At 36.5% G+C, this 25,474-nt stretch overlaps 1 protein-coding gene across 2 annotated transcripts in view; it reads right to left on the bottom strand.

Annotated features, from left to right (window-relative positions):
• Positions 1-2,092: 2,092 nt before the first annotated feature.
• Positions 2,093-25,474, bottom strand: part of CNTNAP4 (contactin associated protein family member 4) — a 247,180-nt gene continuing 223,798 nt past the window's right edge. For both annotated transcript variants that reach the window (XM_076362422.1, XM_076362421.1), the window contains 7 exons: positions 24,014-24,253; positions 22,237-22,461; positions 20,719-20,852; positions 19,604-19,691; positions 10,174-10,392; positions 9,745-9,816; positions 2,093-5,600 (listed from right to left, as the gene is read on the bottom strand). In XM_076362422.1, coding sequence (XP_076218537.1) covers positions 5,407-5,600; positions 9,745-9,816; positions 10,174-10,392; positions 19,604-19,691; positions 20,719-20,852; positions 22,237-22,461; positions 24,014-24,253 — 1,172 coding nt within the window. In that variant the 3' untranslated portion in view covers positions 2,093-5,406. The remainder of the gene's footprint in view (positions 5,601-9,744; positions 9,817-10,173; positions 10,393-19,603; positions 19,692-20,718; positions 20,853-22,236; positions 22,462-24,013; positions 24,254-25,474) is intronic.

A 25,474-nucleotide genomic window follows, 5' to 3' on the forward strand; every position in this document is an offset into this window, starting at 1 on the left:
GGTAAAGGACACATCAGCTGGTTAAAAGATTATTAATTGATTAGTGTTTTTCCAAGACAGATATTAGACAGTAGCTGAAATATGCTGTTCAGTGTAGTGATTTTGTGTGTGTGTGTGAAATAACACTTTATTTTGCTATCAGTCAAATGATTTCTCAAGTCCTGGATGTAACTAGGGAAAAAAAAAGGAGGGAAAAAAAAGGAACCTACCACAGCACTGTCTCTGTGTGAGAGATGTTATAACCTTTTCTTGTCCCATCAGCAGTCTGGTTGTCTAACTCTTACTGTTCTGGAAGAAACTGCAAGCTCTAATCTTGGTTTGTTTTTTTTTATTTTCTTTTCTTGAAAACCCCCCCTGTGAAATCTTAAATATTTTGTGAAATTTTCCCAACGTTAGGGAGGGTGGTGTTTCTGAACTCTGGACTGTTTTTCAGTATTTGACATCATACAAAGATAAAGGTAAAGTCTAAAGAATCTTATCTCTGACTACATAGCTCATTTACATGCATATGTGTGTGTGCGTGCATTTGCTCACATGCTTATGGACATTTTTACTGTGGATTTACCATGCTATTTAATAAGGACTTTAGGCATGATTTATTCAGTGTTATTTATCTAAAATGGTAGCAACATCAGAATTTCATCATAGATGGAAGTTAGAAATTCATATGAAATTAAATGAGATTTTATGTCAGTGTTTCAAGGAAAGGCATCCATCTCCTTACAATGCAATTGTGATGTTTGATTCCTTTCTTAATGGTAAGATCAAAGATTAAGAGGTTTGGACAACATATTCAAAGAACAGTGCCAGTTCTTGTCAAAAATTACTTTTCAGACAGCCCTTCAAGAACGAACATGAGCATGGCTTCTTAGCAAAGCAGTCTATAAGCACCTTTTGGGTTTTTTTGTTTCTGTTTCTATTAGCAGCTTTAGCACTTTCTGTACACAAATCCATTAAACTCTTCCTTGCCACCACCACCAAAAAGCCCCAAGAGAAGGTTCTGAAAAGAGTAAATTTAAAGGGAAGTTCCTTTCTTTTCCTTATTCTTTTAAGCATGTTCTTGTGTGTACTTTAAAAAAAAAACCACTGAAATTACTTCAGTACCTTCATACCTGTACCTTTTTATTCAGCTCTAATTCTGTAGGATATTTCATTTTTATTCCTTCTTGATAATGTACTATCTTACTAAATGATCAGAAACACTATGAATTCATTATACTTTTGGCTGCAGAATTAGGTGCTTGATTTGATAAAATTATGCAGCATTTCTGCATGCTCACTCCAGAGAATGTGCATTGCACCCCAGAGACTAGGGCACATGCTTTTTCATCATTAAGTTTTCTGACTTAGCAAATATTTTTCTGTGACAAAGAACATTCTTCCCCTGTGACATCACATGGCTTATACAGCTACAACTCTGCCTTGAGTGTAAACTGTTACAATTACTTCTCAAGGTAATTCATTTTATTTCAAAGGATATTTTCCTATCAAGCCTCTACTGACCTGCGGTAGTTGCATCTTCTGATTTTATCTCACACTGGTGCTGCAGGCTTCCTGGCATCTAAATCTAAATTTGTGTACTCTAATCTACGCAGCTGATTCCCCCAGGAATTCTGTCTGTTTTGTCATTTACATGGTTTTTTTCCTCATTCCTGCCATGAATAATGGTGCTGTAAATTTATTTTGACTGTTAGTACATTTCATGTCAAGTTGTGCACTTAGCTTATTACTTATTCTTCATCTACACAACAGTGGATGTATTGGAAAATGTTTTCCCAAAACCTAACTAAATCATATTTATGCACTAAATGTGGAGTACATAAATAATTATAAGCTCTTTGTAGCTAACGCCTACACAAAATTTTAAAAATGTACCAGCATACCTGTTGCTATTTATTTTCTAATGTACTCAAGAAAAAAAATATTTGCCATGGAAAATGTGTCAATGAGTAGTAAGTTTGTTACATCAGCACCCAGTAATATCTATAAATAACCACACTCACCAATATGTTATGTGCACTTCTACATATTTTTACTGTTTAAAAAAAAAAAAAATCAGTATATTGTTGTCAGTTTTAAACTTTTTAATACAAATTTTTTAAAAAATATTTTCCTCACTTTATTTTAAAAAGTGTTTATTAACAGAGAGGTGAAAGGTCATACACTGGAATAGAGAATCAAAAAAGGGACAGCACAATGTTGTATGATGTCTCAGCGCACTTCGGTCCCACCATTTTTTTGTACCCATAGAAATGCAGCAAATAATGGAAAATGCTGCTTCATTGACTATGAACCTGTATATTTTAGATTCAGGTGATGAATATATCGTCACTCTTCCTACGGATGAAAATGCGCATTTGTATCTTCAGAGAGATGTAATTATTGTATGCTACAAATCCGCAGATAGATGTGCATTCAACAAAATCCATTTCTGTTTTTCCCCTTGGAATCCTTCACATAATAAAATGCCTTAAAAAGGTCTTTGAATGAAATAATGTGCCATTCACACAGGCATTTATACCCCCCCCCCCCCCTTCTTTAATTAGTCTGTGAAATAGGGGGTTTTGCTCAGCTTTTCCCTTCCTGTTGCTTTTAAAAATCCTAAAGAATAGGGAAAGAAAGTAATTATTCATTTGGAAGAAAAGGAAGGGAAGAGACCTTTCTCTCCATCAGGACACACAATAAAAAATAAGAAGGAAATAGAAGTAAAAGCAAGTGATTGAAAAGTTAGGTTTGCATACTTCCAACTTGTCCTGGTGTGGATACCCTTGAGGTTTTATTAGGTTAGTATATGGGTAACTCTCATATGAATAGTCTGTCTTTTATAATTCAATCAAAATATCCATTTTGGTGATCTGATGTATTATAATCAACACTGTCATACAAGATTTGTCCCACATGGTTACTACATCCCACACTGATAAAAATGGAGTTGACTGGTACTCGTCACTGCTCATAGATTTCTTGATATAAGTGACATAAAAAGGTGGACACTGACATATCTATCACGGGAAGGGAAAGCCTCTTGAAGTGCAGAGGGTTTGAGTTATAGAGAAGTCCACAAAAGGACTCCTCTTGAATTCAATGCAATTTAGGTCAGACCCTTGAAAAGAAGGAATCATAATTTTTCACTTTAAAGTTACTGGCTAGACTGAGAGGGTACAAAGTAGCAAATGTAACAATTCAAGGTCTTCTTCTCAGGACCCACGTGAGGCTTTCATCTCCTCCACTCCCCATCCACAAAACAGGGTATTCTCATCCATATTACTTATCAGAAACAGTCCAGTATCATTCCTTCACCATGTTCGGTCCTTTCTAAAGGTGACCTATTGTCATGGACCAAACTGTATCAGTGAATACACTAACATATACGTGACATGGATACCCAGTTCTTGATCCTGGGTCCTCAGCCTGATTAATCTACCAGAGATGCACACAGAATTGCAAAAATGAGAAGAAAAGAAAGCAGTGCATCTTAATCTGAACAATTTCTGATTGCAGAGCCTCCAGGTACGAAAAAAAAGGAAATAATTTTTTCCTAAAGATGAAGTAAAGCTGTACAGAAGGAAGCAGAAAAGGAACTGTAGAATTCTGAAAATAGAAAGTATAGACTGATGGAAGAAAATAAGCTTTAAAAGATGATATCTGCTGGACATTTATATTTACAACTACCATTTATGTAAAGAAATTTACATATTAAAGGTTTTGACACACCATGGTTGTGTCAGGTTTCCATGTCTTTATAATGTTCTTGGACATTTATGAGAAACATTTTCTAAACTTCACAGTCTAGGGTCTAGCTTTGATTCTCCTCACTGAAAGAGGAGAAACGCAATGACTGTTATCACTGCTTTTAATGGGAGCAGATATAAATCAATTCTGAAAGCTGTTCAAATTTAAAACTCAAGTCTACAAGGGTACAGAATTCCTGATTCTTTTCTCAGATCCAAACTCTAGGCACACAGTCTTCTGTCTGAGGAAAAACAAAAAAATCCTTTGTGTGGGGGTCAGTTACCTAAATATTGGTATCTAGTGACATTTTTGATGCCTTAAGGTATTCTACCCAATTCCCAGATGTCTCTTCGAAAAGACACATACCTTCTGTAGAACTTGTGACATTCCTACAAGGCCACATGGGTATTTCAGATACCCTATGGTGTCTAAAGCGACCTTACAATCTTCTGTTTAGACAACTTAAACCTACCCTTCATGTCTGATAATTTGTTTATACAACATCATAGACAGCTCTCATTTACTCTGTCAAGATAGTAAGCACCTGTTTAATTTTGAGCGGTATAATCAGACCTTATCTCGCAGAGGTATAGTAGGTACTATTAAGGGTGAAGAACAAAAGTATTCAAGTAGTAGCCACTGTACTAGACTCTAAATGCCCTACTTCTATTATCATAATAATCATAAATAATTTCTACAATTTAGAACAACTTAATCTTGAGGTCTGGAGCAGATCATAGATACAATGTTTCCAAAGAATACGTCCCAGATAGTGCACAGAGCATTACTTCTTGACAGAATAAGCATTACTAATTTCCAGGGACAATAACCTTGATCACCTGTTGGTGTTTTCACTCATGATAATTTAACTTTTGTTAATATATCACTTGATCTTTCCAAGCAAATGTCTTGCCTTTTGTGATCCCAATTTTATTTAAAATGCCTAGAATGTGCATGATTCTCTTGGTGCCATCACTTGACCATAAGTGAAAACCTATTGTAAAAGAGATTTTACAGTATTTCAGCACATTGTACACCCTTCAGTTTTAAGTCCTGTTAGGCTTGCCAAAAAGAAGGGATAGTGATGACACTGGTCACATCCCAGGGGAAAGAAGTACAGTTTGTTTTGGACACCAAACTCCACGGCTCACAAGCAGATGCTGACACCAGCCAACAGCAGTTCAAAGGCATTTTCAGTTTGAGGAAGTAAGAGGGATCACTATAATGCAACACAGCAGAATTTCTTTAGTAACACAAAGTACTAGAATCCACCTTTCACCTTGAACAAAATTCCAGAATCAAATTTTAAAGAAAAGGATAGGAATAACTTCATAACAATTTTCCCATTCAAAAATCATATTCAGTATGTACGTTAAGCTTCAGTTGTAGAAGGTCACATCAGAACAGTCGGAAACTACCAACAATGAAATTGGTTACAATATCTAATTCACTGTTACATAAAATGCATTTACGGTATAATAGCTAAGGAATGCATGTAATTTAAAGAGGCCCCCTATAGTAATCACTGAGACTGAACATATGCAGTATAATAAGTCTCAAATCCGTTGCATTTACTGTAGAGTGCAAGACCTTTTTCTGTCCATTGAGAGCCCCTGGCTTAGCAAGAAAGTCAGACTGTCACATTATTATATTAAATTAAATTATGAATGCCAATCAGAAGAAGTATTCCTTTTGATTTTCATTGGCTGTGTTTTGCATGCTGAGCTCACTTTTCAGTGCAGATTCAGCACTGTCTTCATTTTCAGATCCTTTTGCCTCATTTTTTGAGTATATGTTTTTTTGTTTATAAATGCGTATGGCTATGGCAGTGATGCAGAGTAGGATGAATATCACAACTGCTATCACACCTAGAAGAAGAAAAGAGAAAAAAGTCAAGCGAAAGGATAGACAAATAATAACTCATGGGCCAGAGAGTAGGAGAAAGAAGGAATGGCTCCATCACATAATGCAGGGGGTTGCAGAGAAGCCCGAGAAATAAGAAGCAATAGCTGTTTGCAAACCAGAAACAGCACTGTAGCATAAGCTTCATGGTGATTGTTTTGAAATTTTGCACACTACTAATAAAAAAAAAATAAATTCCACAGAATACTATAATTTTTGAAACTTTTGAATGGAAGACCAGTAGGTGCCTTAGGGTACTGTAGATAAGAGGGTGTCTTTTCCTCCTTCATGACCAGCCCCTAGCTCTCTGCCAGGCTGGGAGTTCAAGCCACTGCATATTTGAGGAGCTGTTCTTCAGGGACTTCCCTGCCAGACAATGGGACATCACAAAGGGCACTACTATGACTTTCTCCTCTTCCCCAACTCCTATGAGTATTGGGCAAAGTACTCTCCCTTTCCTCAGTCACTCATGTCACTCAGGACCCTTTCTCATGCCACATGTCATCAGGATAGAAGGGGACATGTGTCGCATCATCAGCTTTCACCTGCCAATCCGCTCTCCTGTCACTGCTCCAGGTCTGGGGAAAGAATCTGGAGAGCAGAGGCAGCACAGAACAGGGTGAGGACAAAGGTACCAATTTGGAATTCTGAATCAGGTCCTCTATCAGCTCTGCCTGTGTACACCACAAAGTCCAAGCCTCAGACCCTTTGCAGTAAGAATGGTTGCACAGAATTAGTCCCATCCAGTACTCCACACAAATTAGTTCAGACCACAGATGACCAGTTCTGACTAAACAATGCAGTTAATGAGGAGAATTTATGAAAGAAAATGTAGAAGAGTTCATCACATGGACTCCAGTGGAAATTGGCCAGTGTTTATAGCCACCTATCATCAGGTCAAATAGGACAGAAATTCTAATGTTTATTCTGCCTCATGGAAGAAAATCCCAACTCCGTTTGACTGCCTTTGGTACATCATAATGGGATGAAGAGGTTTTCATGATCTACATTAGCAAGGGCTCACATTTCTGTAACTGCATCATTGTGATGAATAGACACTGGTTAAAATACTAAAACGCTAAAATCAAGGCTCACTTCATGTTCAGGGTGAAATAACGTAGGTTTGACTCCTTTCCTTCCCTTCAGGTTTGTGGCACTTGTTCTGACATCCTAGGTGTGTTTTTGCTTTGCATGGCTACATGACCTTGGGTTCATAAGTAAACAGGGTCCCTGCTTACACAGATGGTAGTGAGCAAGCTTCCTTTTCCAGCAGCTTTAACAGCCTCATCTGGTAGGATAAAATCATCATCAGTACAGCCACCTGCATTATGGTGTTCTAGCTGATCAGGTATGTGCCACATAACGAACACATTAAGAAACTAAATGGAATGGGCACTTAGTTTTAAAGGCGACTATTTAAGATCTATTGAACTGTTACCAGGGCGTGCTGCTCCTAGTGCAGCAAATTAGGAACAGTAAGGAAAGAGATACTTCCCACAGAGATAAGCATGACCTTACAGACTTCCAGCCCATCTCCTCTCTTTCTCATTCATCCTTTCATGATGGCCCTCAAGTTCATGAGTCAGAGGTTGTGCAAGGGAGGAATTTGTGGAGAAATGAAACAGAAGGGAAGCAGGAAGTGCTTGTCAAAGAAGCAGAAAGCAAGACTAGGCTGCAGGGAGGAAAAAAGCACTAAACAGTCTGGGAAACAGTTGTAATGCAGTAGCTCAGATGTACTAGATGAAGGAACAATCTGCTGCATAACTTGGTCACTACTGCAAGAAAAGTAAAAATATATAGTCTTTTAGCACTGTAAATAAAAAAAGACCATCCAAAATTCAGTACTTGTCATTTCTTGCATTCTCTAATATGAGCAGCCACCCTTAATGGTAGGAATAGAAACTTTTTTTCTGTGGTATCTTCTTCTCTGGAAGAGACTCTAGAATCTGAGTAAATCTTATCCTTATTTAGATTAAATAGAACAGTAATTCCTTTGTTTCACAGTCACAGTACATGTCCTCTGTAAGGGCTTGTCTATAAACTTGCCTTGTCTGAGGTAGCTGAGTTGGTACAATACTCAGTTATACTCATTTAAGGGTACTTACATTAAACTTTTACCGAGTGTTGTACAGCTTGCTTTATTTTGACTTTTAAACAACCATAGTTAAGCAGTAGAAAAATTGTGAATGCATATCCCCAAATGTGTTTAATAACAATAAAATTGTGAGGTTATTATTACCTTAAAAAGACTGTAACTTTTGTAGCTTGAAGTTCAAAAATGACTTTGTTGCTAGTACGCTTAAAAATCCCCACCCACGCTAAATTACCTATGTACAGATACTTATGTAAAATAATATCTAGCTGTTGAAACAGCAAATTAATTTTTGACAAAGTTAGACATGTAAAGAACTCAGAAACTGTATTTTTAAATACTGATCTCACTGAATTCAGTGGCAAGATTCTTAAAGTTTGTGTGTATAAAAATATACAGACATAAGTATCACTTTACAAGCAAGGAAGCTTCTAGGTTTAATTATCTCTTATTTTAGTATCTTTAGCACTACCATGTTAAAGGTCACTGACCGTGCAGTGTGCTGTTGACAGGCACTGACCACAGGAGGTAGCATTATTTAAATGGCAGACACACAGGTGACTGCAGGTTCTTATCTTAACTCCACCTTCTGTTTTTTATCCTCAGTGAGAAGCCTTGGCAGTTTTATTCTGCTAAATCCCACTACGTCATTTGTCTGCTGAGGCTTTCCTTTCCCTTAGAAAGGAAACATTCAGAATTTAAAAGGTGGAGAGGATGACCTTTCCCTCCCCCTGCCCTCTTTCTGTTGCAGTAACTAATGGAAGTTGAAACAGTGAATTATACTGTGAAAATACCATGAGTGAAAACAAGTTCCCTTCCCTCGCCTCCTCCCAAAAGAAAAAATACCACTGGTAATTCTCACAGGGGAAGATTGTCACAAGAGACAATACTACTCCTTGAAAGAAAAAAACTGAACTGACATAGCCATACAGTTGCTCCAATACTGGTGACAGGAATTGAAATTCTCCTGAGGGTCCCCAATCCCAAACTCTCCCTATTAAGGCTCACTTGAGTACTCTTCATTCCTGCTAAAGAGACAGAACTGGTAGGCTTCCCCACTACAACAGAGATGGATCTTGGCTTAAGGATGGTCAGTCAGAAAGGCACAGTAATGGAACCTGCATATCCTGATTATCAGTCCTGTACTTTAAGCACAAGACATCTATCCTAAACTTTATACCATATCTGTTCTGATAGGCATAAAAAGTAAAGGGACTGCCAACATATTCACTTTAGGAGCAATTGAACTGTATGTTGTTCTTCCTCTATTCCTCTGTTAAAAATAAATGTTTTGAAAAAAGTGTGTGGATGATCATTTGTAGTTCTATTTAAGCCGATAAAAGGTGCCAAAAGAAATAGTAAGAAAATGGAGGAGAAATGGTATTTCAAAACAGCGGTAATTATTTTTTCTTATTATTATTTTAACATGCATTTTATTTTTAAGCTGTTAATCAATGCAAGTGATAGTCTGTCCAAGAGTACATTGCTTTCCAAATGCAGAACCAGAATGAAACTTGCCTCAGTCTGTCAAAGGATTGATTCAAGCAGTGTTAGACCCCATTTTCTCAAGAAAAATCTGTGTTGCTCAGATCTATTAAAGAAGATTTTGAACTTGACTGTGTAGCAAAATGTAATTTTTTGGCATAGTCAAGGAGCAAAGATTGTTCTTTCTTAAACATATGCTTTTTGTCACAACATAGCCAAGTACTTTTTTAAGTCATAGACACTAGCATTAGACAGGTTGGAAACCTGTTCTTAGTATCTTGTGTTTCAGCACAATGTTCCAATGTATAGAAACACTGATGGCATAAATTTATGTAACAAGAAAATACGAGAGCTATTGATTACATTTTAAAACAATGCTTGATTTTTGTCTGTCTACCACTTGTAATAAAATGAAGCCTTTTTATTAGTTTCCTTATACACACAAAAGTGAACTGACTTCACTTCAGCATTGAAAGACTCACAGTTATTAGAAAAAAAAAAGGTTCCTGTGCAGTTGTTACAGTCCCTATTACCTCCAATAATTGCAGAGTCACTTCTGATTGCATTAGCTAAGGGCTCTCCCTCATCTATTGGTCCAGAGTGATCTGCAGCAGAAAAAAAGGAAAGTGATAGACAAATAGAAGAAGGGTTTTCAAGAAATTCCCACATGGTAACAGCTCATGTACAGTATGGTACAGTGGCAGTAGTGTGGGTCCCTAAGCATGCAAAGAACAATGATGTAGATGATACTTTGCAGAGATAAAGAGAAAAATGTAAACATTCAGAGGAAAACAGAAAGACTAGAGAAAAGGAAGTAAGTACACATAAAAGAGAATTATTTTTCAAACTACTCCTGAGATGTTAACCCACATGGAAAAAGAAAAGACAGTTGTGATTCAAGTAATGAGTACTCTGTTTAGATTTTGCTTCAGAGATCAGAACAAGTGATAACCATATGCTACCTGCAAATGAATGGGTTGTTTCACTTGATGTTGAGTCAGCTCCAGTTAAGGTACCACAGTTGGATTCAGTGAAGCGTCCCTTTACAATGACGGGGGCTGAGCTGCTGTGGTGCAGTGCAGCCTTCAAAGGAGCAATGTGGTTGAACTGCACTGAGGAGAGACATCCAATAAACCCCTGAGAGTTTGCCTTCATAGTCTCCTCATCTACATCACTGTTTTCTGTTAATCAGAAGGAACAGAACACAATCAAACATAGTGCAAATGTACAAAATAAAGTGACAGAAGAATAAATGAATAATTAACCTGTGTTCCTGTGAGTATATTTGAGTTACAGCAGCACATGTAGATTCACTGAATCTCTTTCTTGTCTGTCTTTAATGAAAAGACAGTCAGATACATTTAACCTTTTTTTTTTTTTTAACAGATGACAGTTCCTAGTCTGCTGAGGGAAACGCTTTTAACTTACTATAGCAAGTTCCAAAGCAAAAAGATTCAATTGTAACTAAAATATTTAAATTAAAAGGCAACACCTTTTCATTCTGCAAAAAGATAAGGAAGAAGCATGCATTCATGAAAAATACATATTTTATTAGATATCTTTTCATAAATATGTACTTTATTGGATCATATTCTTTCCAAAGATTCATGTGTCTACTCCATCCCATCACCATCAAGTCTGTCAAAACAAAAACTCTCTGAACACCTCAGGTCCTGGAAATCAATTAAGGTATTTTCTGTGAAATTCTAAAAAATGAATGTTGTTCCAATTTACTATACATTTTAAACACAATACTATTATCTTTCCCACTAAAGGGGAAGGAAAAAAAAAAAGAAGACACCGCCCCCCCCTTATTCTCTTGGCTGCCTTTCTGAATGTATGTACCCTGTCAGAACTCTCTATTTATTCACCAACTAATGCTCACTAATGTACTACTTTGGAAACAGAAAACAGTTTATTTACTCTGACAGTTTTAATTTAAGCAAAAACTCTGGAAGTACTAATTGTTCAAAGAGTACTCTTAAGGGAAGTAAGTTTTCAAGTTTTGTGCAAATAAAATGGGAATTTAATCTTAATCATTTACAGCTCCAACTTATCCTAGAACCCATGAATGAACTTGTGATCTTTACAACGGCTACCACAACAATTTTAAACACCAACGTCCAACACACTCCTGAATACAATTAGGTTAATAGTGAAAATCAGGCTAATATGTTTCGGTAGAATGTTGCAAAATAGCACAGCAGAATTTTCCTCAACTACTCTCTGCTTCTTGCAATGATGATGTATTATTAGATAGACAGATGTCAGCCAAGAATCTGCTCACCTGCACTGATGGATTACATAAAATGTTGGATGTTTAACTGCCTCTGTTCTCTCTCTAGCATACACTGCTTCTGATGATTGACTCACTGCACTGAAGGATGTGCTAGATCTGCATATCTTAAGAAAAAGACTAACCTGAGGTGGCAAAAAAAAATGTCCAAAACCCCTTGTGATAAAAATATATATCTCCAACTATAAGTAGGATTGAAAACCTCGACTGAAGCGTTTCCTATACAAACCATTTTGTAAACATTGTATGTGTATAATATGAAAGGAAATTAGATATTTTAAATCCTTAGAGTTCACTTGACTCATTAATTAGAAAATACTGCTGGGATAAAGTAAAACTTTTTATTAGATCAAGAAATATTGCTTGTAAAATTTGCAACGTTTAGGGAAGACAAACCCTTCTCTGCTTTAGTGCTTGTCAAATTTAACTGACTGAAAATGACACAGACACAAGATGTTTATCAAAGACTGTATTTTATAGTAAACTGCAGTTAAGCATCTTTAAGCATCTTTATAGCAATTCATTTGCTAAGTGTACTCAAAATTTTTCAGCAAAGAAAGACAAAATTACTCTACCTACATTGCATTCTTCAAAAAAAAAAAAAAAAAGCAAAAGCAAAACACAAACTCAATAAACCTCTTTCTTGAATTCTGCTTCAACCATCTTTCCTCTGTGAAATAATACTGAAAGTCAGCAGACATACAGCTCCCAGCAGAACATTTTAAGATAAGAACTGTGGCATCAAAAGACTAGCTTTGACCTTTCTGCTCTTCTGATGTTGAAGATTTCAAAATTTTTCATGTTCCTGTGGAATCTTATCTTGTCTCAAAATTAGACAAGTCCATAATACGTTGGGTGAACAACTGGCTGAGGGATCAGGCTCAAAGAGTTACAGTAAATGGGGTTGCATCAGGCTGATGGCCAGTCACCAGTGGGGTTCCCCAGGGCTCAATTTTAGGGCCAGGGCTCTTTAATGTTTTTATAAGTGATCTGGATGCAGAAATCAAATGTACATTAAGTAAGTTTGTCGATGATGCTAAATAAGGAGGAGCTGTGGACTCCCTTGAGGGTAGAGAGACCATACAGAGAGATGTGGATAGACTAGAGAGCTGGGCAATCACTAACCATATGAAATTTAACAAGAGCAAGTGCCGGATTCTGCACCTGGGATGGGGTAATCCTGCTTATACATACAAATTGTGGGATAAGAGGCTGGAGAGCAGCCCCACGGAAAGAGATCTGGGGGTTTGGGTTGATGGCAAGTTGAATATGAGTTAACAGTGTGCCCTGGCAGCCAAAAGGGCCAACCATGCCCTGGGGTGTGTCAAGGACAACATAGCTAGTTGGTTGAGGGAGGTGATTGTCCCACTCTACACTGCACTAGTGCAGCCCCACCTCGAGTACTGTGTGCAGTTTGGGGCGCCTCAATAGAAGAAGGACATCGAACTATTAGATTGTGTCCAGAGGAGGGCAACCAAGATGGTGAAAGGTCTCGAGGGCAAGATTTATGAGGAGCAGGTGAGGTCACTTGGTTTGTTCAGCTTGGAGAAGAGAAGGCTGAGGGGTGACCTCACTGCAGGCTACAACTTCCTCAAGGGGGGCAGCAGAGTTATAGATCTCCTCTCTCTGGTGACCAGTGATAGGACACAAGAGAATAGAAGGAAGCTGCATCAGGGGAAGTTCAGACTGGACATTAGGAAAAGGTTCTTCACTGAGAGGGTGATTGGTCACTGGTACAGGCTCCCAGATAAGTGCTCATGGCACCAAGCCTGTCAGAGTTCAAGGAGCGTCTGGACGATGCTGTTAGTCATATGGTTTAGTGTTAGGTAGTCCTGTGAGGAGCTGGGCTGGATGATCCTTATGGACGCCTTCCAACTTGAGATATTATATGATTCTATGATTCTATGAATCTGCTCAGTAGAAAAAAATAATGTACATTTGACTTTCACAGTTAAATTACCAGCTGGAGGTACTAACAATGTGCTTGGAATGGACTGCCACAAAATCTCACATTTGTGTAACAAGCCTGTGTTGGTATGAAAATTTTATTATGGTCAAGCTTTTTGCATTAAAAATGCTTATTACAGTTAAAACTAATTACATCTATACACCCACTGATTTCAGTTGAATCATATATGGCTGGTTGGTTGTTTTTTTTTTTTTCCCTGTGGTTAATATGTGACCACATAAATGCCACTATGCTGTAACTTTTTTTTTTTTTTTTAATATGAAGAAACACAACATTATTTTACTGAAGTTTATTTATGATTGAGTCAGCCAAGCTTGTCAAGCAATCAGGAGTCACAACTGGGTGTTATTTGTGGAACTGTCATTTGTCACACTGCTGTGATTGAGTAGAAAAAACCTTTAAAATAAAACATTAGAAGGCAAATATTTTGCCGACAGAATTATTTCATCAAACTAAAGGATCTCCATTAAATCCCTGAATACTGATTTTTTAAATACTAGTATTTTGTCCAAGATTGCAAGACTGTGAAAACTTTCTCTTTCCCTAAATAATTATCCTGAGATGCTTCTGTATGGGAAGTAAACCTTGACAAGCTTGGCTGACTAAATTAAAAATCGGATGAAAAAAAAATATAAAAAAATGTTTCATATAAATTTGCTGGAGTACAATTATATGTACTTTAAATTGTGGGAGCTGCATAAAATGCATATTTTACACTAACAGACTTACATTAAAGGCTTTTCTAAACCAACTTTAAAAGACTGAATTTTACTATTTTATTACTATATGGGTTCCCAAATCCATATAGTAGAAAAAGCTGCATAAAGACAAATGGACATTTTTAAAGCAAGTATTATTTAGCACATGTTTCACTGCAGCACTTTTTTGGGAGTACCTAGACATTGAATTATCACTATATTTTTATATATCAGTGGAAGTTTTGCAATTCCATTATTCCTTTATCAATAAAACTATAAAAATTAGAGCTCATAAGTAAGCTGTGCAATTATTAATTATCCTCAAAGATATTGCCATAAAGACAGAACTGAATTATACAATATTATAGTTTCAGAGACAAATAAACCAATATAAGAAAGGACAATTTCACTAGAAATAGAATTAAATAGTTTGAATACAAAGAATTTCCATTTCAAATGTGGGTACAAAATATTTTACTGGTTTAACTTAGAACTTCTTATTAAGAGTCTAGTGAATTTTTTTTTTTTTATTTACTACTGAAATAACCATTTTCTACATTGTTGGAGATGTCCATATTCAGTGCGATGCCTTTGTTTAAGTGAATTAGCTTAAAATCACTCATTCTCTTAAGCTGGTGAAACTTTGTATATAAATCAGACCTAAGTAAATCTTGCTGAAAGCCTGTCTTTGTCTCAGTTGGCATGGAAAGGTTAACAACTCTCACTGAAGAAAAACAATGCCCACAGCTGCCCACTCTCACCCTGGGGCAAGCTAGGAAGTTTTGTCCTGGGCAAATTTACTCAGCGGAAGTAAATTACTTCCTCAGTGGGTTGTTGTAATAAGAGAGGTTTCTACAGCCTTCTTACAGTGTGGGGTGTTTTGAGAGAAAGTCTCTTCTTAGAAGGAAAACAAAAACATAAGGAGTCCTTTGGCTTGTACTCTGTGAAATCTGTGGCTGAGTGTGCTACTTCTCTTTTCCCTCACAACTTAACCTTCACATATTTTGCTGAGTCCCAACACAGCCTAGCTCTCTGACTATTTTGTCACAATGTTGCACACCAAAAATTCAGAAGTCTTTACATTGGAAGGCTTACGTTCTGGGAAGTGAGGAAGAACACTGATATTTTTTTTCTTGGGAATTCAAAACTAGTTCAGCAGCTAACACTCAGATTTGCTTTCAACAAAAAACTGAGCTATGCACAACTGCCGAAGAGCTCAGACAAGTACTTCTCCAACTGAAGAAAATTCTTAGAAACTCTGTAGCTTTCTGGCCTGCTTTAAAACTTGTGGGTTTTTCCTGAACAACATTTCAAATTACAAGAAATACATTATTTCATATTTTGTTACTCCTTCTGTTTAGACCTCTTCACTACACTCATGACTTTTTTTCCACGGCCTTCACAAAGTCTCCTTCCATCTCTAGACATGACTTCACAGGAATCAGGACCCAAAGCAGTCAGATTTATAAAAGAAACAGCAGCTTTTCAACAGCATCTTTCCTTTGAAAGGGAGAGAAGTATGACACGTTTTCTTCAGGACAGATTCTGTAAACTGAGCCAAATTGGGCTGAGTGCCCCCACAGGTCATTGTAACTCCATGCTTGACACTACTGTGATGATGAAAAACCATCATATAACTGAAGAAATTCTCACCTCTGAACTTTTATAACAGTGTGGTTTCTTTGGAAGAGACAACATTGGTCCTGATCAAAAGAAACTGCTATTTGCTTAAAAATGGTCATTTCATTACATTGCATCAAATACATTTTTAAGTAAATTGATGTAAGCTTTAATATGGAATTTCATAACAAAGATAACAAAATGTTTAATTCTCTACTGGTCATTGCAGTATTACCCTTATGTGAGTGTGACTGCAATAGACTACTACCCTTCAAAACATTATAAATTCCTGATTCAGTTTTATCATCAATTTGTGGGTTTTTGAAATATTTTAAACAATTTTCTTCTAGTAGTTTATATTTCAGCTACTATGCTTGCTTTAAAGTTATGTATAAACGATAATTCTTTTTTCCATTCTCTCTGCATATCTACATACCAGTTCTTTTCTGGACTGTGAGTTCTATAAAGAAAAATCTACATTTCAAAAGTAATATACATTTCTGTTTGTGTTAGAGGTTCTTAGTTATTTTTCCAGTAAGAAAACAGATCAGCTACATTAAGACTCTTCCAAACAATCACAACTAAACAATAATTATGATTTTTTTGAAGTCTATAAATATGATCTTTAAATTTCATTATTTAATACATTTTAAGCATTTGTTATGAAAACAATTATCACTGTATGCATTTTATTATATATTCAAAATTATTCTTTCACCTATTCTAGATAACACTCTTGGAATTGAAAACCACAGCCATCTATTTGATGGATAAGGAATCAGCTGGATGGCCTTATCCAAATAGTTGCATGCAACAACTCAATGTTACTAAAGTGGTGTCCCTCAGGTGTCCACACTGGGACCGGTACTATTCAATATCTTTATTAATGACATAGACAGTAGGATTGAGTGCATCCTCAGCAAGTTTGTGGATGACACTAAGCTGAGTGGTGTAGCTGATTCACTAGAGGGAAGGGGTGCCATCCAGAGGGACCTGGACAGGCTTGAGGGGTAGGCCAATGTGAACCTCATGAAGTTCAACAAGGCCAAGTGTAAGGTCCTGTACCTGCATCAGGGCAATCCCCAGTGTCAATACAGACTGGGGGATGAATGGATTGAGAGCAACTGTGTGGAGAAGGACTTGGTGATACTGGTGGATGAAAAATTGAATATGAGCTGGCAATGTGCACTTGCAGCCCAGAAAGCCAATTGTATCCTGGGCTGCACAAAAAGAAGCATGGCCAGCAGGTTGAGGGAGGTGATCCTCCCCTTTTTCTACTCTGCTCTCATGAGACCCCACCTGGAGTACTGCACCCAACTTTGGGGTTCCCAGCAAAAGACAGACATGAACCTGTTAGAGCAGGTCTAAAGGAGGGCCACAAACATGGTCAGAAGGCTGGAACACCTCTCCTATGAAGAAAGGCTGAGAGAGTTTGGGTTGTTCAGCCTGGAGAGGAGAAGGCTCTGGGGAGATCTTATTGCAGCCTTTCAATATATAAAGAAAGATGGGTCTGTATGACAGGACAAGGGGTAACGGTTTTAAAATGAAAGAGGGTAGATTTAGATTAGACGTAAGGAATTTTTTTTTTTTTTATGATGGTGGTGAGACACTGGAACAGGTTGCCCCAAAAAGTTGTGGATTCCCCATCACTGGAAGTGTTCAAGGCCAGGTTGCATGAGGTTTTGAGCAATCTGATCTAGTGAAAGATGTCCCCACCCATGGCATGGGGGTTGGAACTAGAAGATCTTTTAAGGTGCCTTCCAATTCAAACCATTCTATGATCTTATACACCAGCTTATTAAATTAATTACACTTGAAACATCACATTCAAATCTCTCTCAATTAATCTCCTTGAATATTTACTTTTCTAAACATTAATAAGTCAGAAATCATCTTAATTATGCTTCTCTGTTGTGAAATTGAACTGAAGACTTCATGAAGTCCTTTTTTCTAGCTGAGTTTACATATAGGAGAGGGTATATTTGGAACTGACTTTTGTGTGTATCTGTGTGTGCGTGTATGAACACATATGTGTGACAGAAAAAGTTAAACTTTAGTTTTTACTGAGAATGGAGTAGAAAACTAATTTCATACACATTTTGTTTTGGATTTACATTATTTGAATGTAGATAGAGATCAGACAGAAACTAGTGGAGACTTACTGTCTCCCACCCACAAATGGACTATTTCAGATAATGCTTTGCTTCTCAGTAGGAGATTCTTTGGGAAAACAGTGTTTTCTGCCGTCATAGCCAGGACAGTATTTCTGGGTCTGTTACAATGGCAGAAACATTGATTTACCAAAGCTGTTATTTCCAAAGGTACTATACAAAAGTGGTAGATATATGGATCCTGTAGGGCCACCTCAGGTACATAGTAATAAAATTCCTCTAAACTAAACCACATACAACTGAATGTGAAGAAAACACTTCTTCGATCTTCTGGTTTAGGGTAGGTATTATATAAAACATGTAAATAGTTCATATAAGCCTGGGGGAGCAAGATAAAGTAATATATCGTCTATATTAAGCTGAGATGAAAACTCAATTTCTTCTATGTCACATATCACAGTTTTCTGAATTTATTTCTACAAAAAGCCTTTGTTAACACTTTAGCTTACTTAAAAAGATTTTTAAAGAATGGGAAACCATCACTCCTTTGCAGGCAGTTTACTGGCAAAATGTTTCAGCACCGAAGAGTTAGAGAGGGAGGCAGTTCATTTCCCAGATCTTGTTTTGGAACATGGTTCATAATTTCTTTTAAAAATTGTTTTTATTAAAAATAAACAGAATTGCTTTCAGTAATGGTGATAACCTGTCTGCCATATGAAATTATAAACATTTTAAATCTATAAACTTATATATAATCTTTTCCAATAATCCGTATTTTGGTAAACCTATTTATTCTATGCTTAGCCCAAGACCACTTGTGAAAGGGTGAAAATAATCAGTCTAACTACAAAATGGTGAAAAGGTCAGTGTAGCCTTAGTTACTATATATCACAAACTACACCAGCTCTGTTTTCATATTGTTGTGACAAAAAGTGCTATTAGAGGAAGAAGGTACAAATGGACCTTTACTTGATATAGGAATGTAGCAACACAGACTTTAAACTACTTTAGAGGAAAGAGAAATATCCTTTAACTTTTAACCAGCACCACATCTTCCTCTATCATTGAGTTTTCCCAATGTGATGAACATGAAAATAGTTAAGATCTTGAGAATTTTAGTTCAGGCTATTTTATTTTAACAAAATTGACAAAATGGTAATTGTAGATAGGTAAATTTCATTTTGAACATTACTACAGAGAAACAGACAGCTTTTGTGGAATCATTGCTAGACAAAATATTTTGTCATAGCTTAACTTGTTTTTAAAAAGTAACTCCAACAAAGTTTCTGCTTACATTACCTTATCCCTAACTGTTTACATCAAAATCTAATCACAGAAATTTTTTCAAATACAATACATGATTAATAGTATTCTGTGGTCTTTGTGTGTGATTTCACAGTGATTTATTTTTTCCTGAGAGTAAAATACAAGTAGTGTTTCATAATGCTTGATTGCAAAATGAGAGAGAGAGTGTGAAATTATTTTTAATGGAACCCACTTGATCATTTTTCAGGAAGTACCTACCCATGATTATATTTGTATTTCAACAAGACTGAAGTTTCTACCTTGATTGTGACTCAGTGTCTAATTAAATCCAAGACAACAAATGTCTTTCAATGAGATTAGGGTTATTATTTTTTATGTGCCATGATGACATTTTGATCTATGTTTTAGAAAACTCTGTGGTGTTCCACTTACCTAAAATCTTGCCAAGTGTGAGAGACTTGATTGCATTGAATTCTGTGCCTGAAGACAGAATAAACTTCATTCTTTCATTCTGGTTAACCTGCAGAATGGCACGGTGAAGAACAAATTAGAATAATAGTAAAAGTTTGCAAAAAAGCAGATAAGATCAAGGTTAAAAATAAAAGGACCTGAGGGAAGCATTTGTTAGTTATAGCATAAAAACTAGTCAGGAAATAGATGATCAGCTTCCTCAGATCACCGATTATAGCTCTGATACTTCTTAAGCATTCCAATTAATAAGCCTTTATTTATCTTATTGATTTGGCTGATTCTTTCTTTTTTATCTATAAGATGAATAAAAATGGTAAACCTTCAAAACATGAAAAAGGCTCTTTTCATTAAAAAAAAAGCACTCAACATTTAGTTCATAAAGATCAAATATTACACTGTAAATGCTCTGCCCCCCAGGGTACCTCTAGAACTACTTGCCTTCAAGGCTTTTACTAATGCGTAATTAAGCAAACTCAACCCTAGCCTCAGAATACTAACTTGTAATATCTAGGGTTTTAAAATTTTATCTTAAAAAATGAAGACTTCTTTACATGCTAGTATTTACTATTAACACATCAAATATTTCTATTTTATCATCAAATTTCCACAAAAAATAACAAAAATATTTTCCTTAATAGTCACATTCCTTTGATGTAAAAGGGACCAAAGAAAATTAGACAAATAGGCTTAAATTATTATCTAGTTGGTAATATATTTGTACTGTAGTTTGATACATAATTTGAAACAAAAAACAAAATGCAAGGCCCAAAACAAATGACAGCAGTCATACACATTTCAAAAATTGTGAAAATTTAACCATCAAACAATTCATTTTATTTTCATACAAAATAATGAGGTTTTGACCTTTTGAAATAGACCAAATGAACACCAAAGAGATTGTCTAACGTAGACTTTCACTGTGCATCATGAGCCTGCTTTTGCTTTATTAATTTGAAATATTAATACACAGTTTATTTGGGGGTAATTGCCTTGTAACTATTTACTTAATTTTGCTTTGGATCTTCTACTTTTTATGATAATCCACTTTTTTCTTTTTTTTTGTCTAACTGAATTACCTCTACAAAGAGCATTTCCTCCTCTCTGTTAATCTTCACATGTTGCAGTTGTCCGTCAGCCATGCTTTTAATATTGATGCTGAAGACATCAGGATCTTGATGGCTATCTAGCTTGTACCTGATCTGTAAACTTCCTGCAGGGATAAATAGAGCAAAAGGTATAGTACACTACGCACATAATAGGCAGTGTAGATCATATACAACGCTTTCTGCTTCACAGGTGCATTTGAAGACCAAAACAAATGTTTGATTTATTTAAGGAATTAAGTACAAGAAATTGACATAAGTGAGAAATGAAAGAAGGCAACAGGAAAAGTAATAGCAATGTTGGAAGTAGGATGTAGTGGCAAAGATAGCCATAAACTGTCACAAATCTGAATAATGCATTAAAATTTGTGCTGAAATTTTAGTAAGTACTTTTATAATTCAGCTGAGAAAGACTTGGTCTGGTAGCTCCTATCAATGTGACTTCTCAAATAAAACTCAGTACCTTACAAGTACTGTTCTTGAATAATGTTTACACTGTCTGGACCTGTAAACCTTTGACCAGTTGACAATTCAGTAGGATGCAGTTAATAATTTCTAGCTCACTTTCCATTTCTTGTTGTTAACTCCCAGCATACTGTCTGTATGCATATAATCACACAGAGACTCTTTCACAGCCAGAGAGGCAGTGTGGTTTCCTTGTCAGAGTTTCCCTCCCAGCTGTAGATGGACTTTCTACTCATCCTTTGGAAAGCAAGGCCCAGGCCAGACCCAGGCCAGTCATGTTCCATCTCACACGATGGGGAGGATACCACAGTTATTCTACATCCAAATCTGTACCCAGGAAAGCACAGAACCTTCTTTGGTCACAGAACCACTGTGACTGCAAAGAGTCTTTAATAAACCCAAAGATTCAACTCAGTCTGTGGTGTATTTTAATTAAAAAAAAAAAAAAAAAAACATAGAAGAAAGAATAAAAAAGATCCAACACAGATTTAATGTTCAGCTTAAACAGAAACATCAACTATGTTATGTGTATTTTCACAGGTATATATGTGTATTTTCATAGGTATATAAGTAGCTTATGAAATTAGTTGAACAAAATTACCTCTGATTAATTTGGAAAATGGATAATATACTTTCAAAAAGTAGTTTATTTCATTATTTGTCATGAGGATGTGAATTAATATGCTGCGTGAATAGCAGACAGATCAGATAAATTTTGATTTTCATTTCAGTTCTTTAAAAAAGAATTTAATTTGAAATATTTTATTTCATTTCTAAAGGATTTCCAGAAATAAGTATTTTTGCCAACATGATAAAAAGAAAACAGTAGTAAAAGTTGAAATTACAGTAGGAGGAATGTTCTTCATGTGGAAAGCATTGCTTGGTGCAGCTGAAAAATAAATATACCATTTAAAGCAACAACAGGACAATGCTTAGTTTGTGATTCAGGTATGGGAATCAGAGTGAATCTGAGTTGGCAGCTATGACGTTTATTAGTGTTTCCAGACAGCCTATCTGAACACTCACCGTTTCTGGTGAGAACGACCGAGAGGTATTCCTTGTAGAAGGAGCTGACATAAAGCAGTAAACTTGGTGTGCGTGTTGTTCGGAAGGCAAATGTAATTGCTTCCCTGTTCAGTGTCATGTCAGCATAGAAAGAAGAAGCGTGAGAACTGGAATTTTTAGCTAAGGTATAGTATTCTTGAAAATTGTATGTCACAGAAGTGCCAGTCCCAAAATAGGCAGAGATCTCTGAAATAAAAAAGTAATTCAGTCTTTAAATATCATGCAAAACAAGACTAAAGCTCTTTTTTTTTCCTTTCTGCAACAGAACAAAATAAAATGTATTCTTAACTATTGTGATAAAGATGAAAAAGAAATATAAATGGAACTAGTCTTTAGAACTATAAAATAAGACCCAACCTGGGCTAGAGCAAAAGCCCAGTTAGACATGTGTCTTAAATATCTGTTGCATGAAGAAGTGCTTCTTTTTGTCTAGTTTTAAACGTGCTTTCTGCTTTTTTCCTGTTTGTTTATCCATGTCCTCAAGCCCAATATGTCCTGTCTTGTATGTGTACTGCTCCTACAGAGAAATGGGTGTAGGAGCTTGAATCCTAACATATTGATTAAGCTTGGCCACACCTGAAACACATATGTGGGAAAAGAGACTGGTCAGGTGGGAGAAAGAAAAGGAGAATACAAACTGGGTTATGGTCGTCTTATGGATGAATCACTCATAGAGGGTTTTTGTATCTCTGTGACATCTCACAGCCATTTTCTGGTAAAAGTAACTGTCTTAGACTATCCTGTTTGTTCACAGACAACCTCCACACTTCAGAAAAATTTCTGGAAATTTCTGTAATCTGGCTCAGTATCTTTGACAGAAGGTGACTGAAAGTTATTACTATAGGTCATCCCACACTTTCAGTAACAGGAGATGCTCTGCCCCTGCAGAATAATAAACATGGAGTGTGACCATTAGTCTCTTCAGCTGTTTGCTGGGGAGGAGGAAAGTATCATTCCTCACTCAGTAGCATTAGCTCCACAGCAATAGATATTAAAGGACTTTGCACGAGTCCTTTATTCTTGTGGTGGCAGTGGTGGCTGGACAGATGTTGTGCTCACTAATTTAGAGGAACATGGAGTTAGGGCATTTAAGCCACTGAGTACTTTGCAGAATGCATTTAATACATGGAGGAAGCAAGTAATTTTTAGCAGCTCATAATTATATGCAAATATCAAAAGTTCTAGATAAAATTATGTTCTTAAAATGCAAACTTGATGTTCTGTGATCATCTACCAGTATGACACCATCACCAAAGAATGCCTTTAAAATGGCTGAAAACATGGGCTCAGTCCTGTTTCCGATGATCTCACTTTCTTCTTACAGTAAAAAGAAGTTTAAGGTTTTTCTATTTCTTGGTTTGTTTTCCAAATTTAGACTTAGTTTTGAGATTAAGACTTGAAAGACAGAAATCCAAAAGTTTATTCATAAAGATATAGTTCCTAGCTTTAGTATCATATAAAAGAATCAAAGGAGTTGCATAACATTAAAGGAAAGATGCTGATTCTCTCAGGTAATGTGGTTCCTGCTTTAAATAGTATATGTTGAACATATCTCTGGAAGACAGTGTTTAACACATCTTACACTTACTGAACAAATTCAGCTGAATGTTTCTCTGTGTTAAGTAAAACATAAATATCTTGCAAGCATTTAAACATATCTTTAAAGGGCTGTAAGGATCTTGTTCTGGACTGTATAGTCCTATTTTCAATAACTGATAAAGCTAAAAGACATGCTTGCCTTTCTTACAGAATGGCCCAGCATAAGCAGAGAAAGTGCAGTCACAGGAGAATCCACTGTATTTCTCTCTACATTTTCCACCATTGTGACACAGGTTACCATAGCTGCTACAATGTCCAGGACAGCCTGGTTCAACTCCTGGCGTTATCTTTGCTCTCTCTTCCAGGTCAAGGGCCATTCCATTCAACTGTAACGAACGAATGCATCCCAGAAATCCTTTCTGCCTGGATGCTGTCCCACCTGAAATAAATTCATATGAGCTTTTAAAAATTTAAAAGAATTGATGTGTAAAAACTTCTTTATGTTTTACAACCCCTGAACAGTCTACTATGAATTTCCAAGATACAAGCCTATGCATGTGAAAATATTTATAAATAGCTTTAAAAGCATATCTGATTTCTTTTTTTGTCAAGTAATTACAGCGAACCCTTGAAGCTTTTAATGGGAAACAAGGATTTTGCACAGTAAGATACCAAGCAATGATGCATACTTCTATTAATTCACAAAGAAGTAACATCCAGAAATTAGGTGGTTTTCTTTTTTTTTCTTTCTTTTTAAAAAAGGGAGAGGAGAGGAGAGGAGAGGAGAGGGGAGGGGAGGGGAGGGGAGGGGAGGGGAGGGGAGGGGAGGGGAGGGAAGGGAAGGGAAGGGAAGGGAAGGGAAGGGAAGGGAAGGGAAGGGAAGGGAAGGGAAGGGAAGGGAAGGGAAGGGAAGGGAAGGGAAGGGAAGGGAAGGGAAGGGAAGGGAAGGGAAGGGAAGGGAAGGGAAGGGAAGGAAAAAAGGAAAAAAAACTGAAGGGAAGGGAAGGGAAGGGAAGGGAAGGGAAGGGAAGGGAAGGGAAGGGAAGGGAAGGGAAGGGAAGGGAAGGGAAGGGAAGGGAAGGGAAGGAAAAAAGGAAAAAAAACTCAACAAATAATAAAACCCAAGAACAAAAACAGAAAAAAAACCAAAGAAAAAAAGGAAAAAAGAAAAAAGAAAAAAGGGGATTTGAGACTGATGAGCTGTACAGTTTTACTCTTTCAAGATCCTACTAACTGATCAACTGATCTGTGTGTCTGTCCATCTGTCAATCTCATGGTGTGGATCATGATACCCCACAGTTGATGTCTGGCCTGACATACTTTGTCCCATACTGGAAGTTGTGTCCATTCTTGAGTAATAGGAAGGTTTATCCACCTCACTACAGATGAATACTGGTCAGGATATACCTGACTACCAAGCAAATGCAATAAAGATACAAGGCAATCCTAAGGCTAACAGCAATTATTGCTTCATTTGTTTTCACTGTTGTTTATTTTTAGCACACTTCCTCACAGCTAGCCTTTTATTCACCCTGATTGCATAGCAAGATGTGCAGTCTACATATCATCTCTCTTATCCTTTGTTGCACAACTTACTCTGATATTTCCTGTCATTTGTTCTGTTTTAAAAAGTAAAAGCAGAAAATACTCTGTGATATGT

Source organism: Aptenodytes patagonicus, chromosome Z (assembly GCF_965638725.1).
Source record: "Aptenodytes patagonicus chromosome Z, bAptPat1.pri.cur, whole genome shotgun sequence".
Taxonomy (NCBI): Eukaryota; Metazoa; Chordata; class Aves; order Sphenisciformes; family Spheniscidae; genus Aptenodytes; species Aptenodytes patagonicus.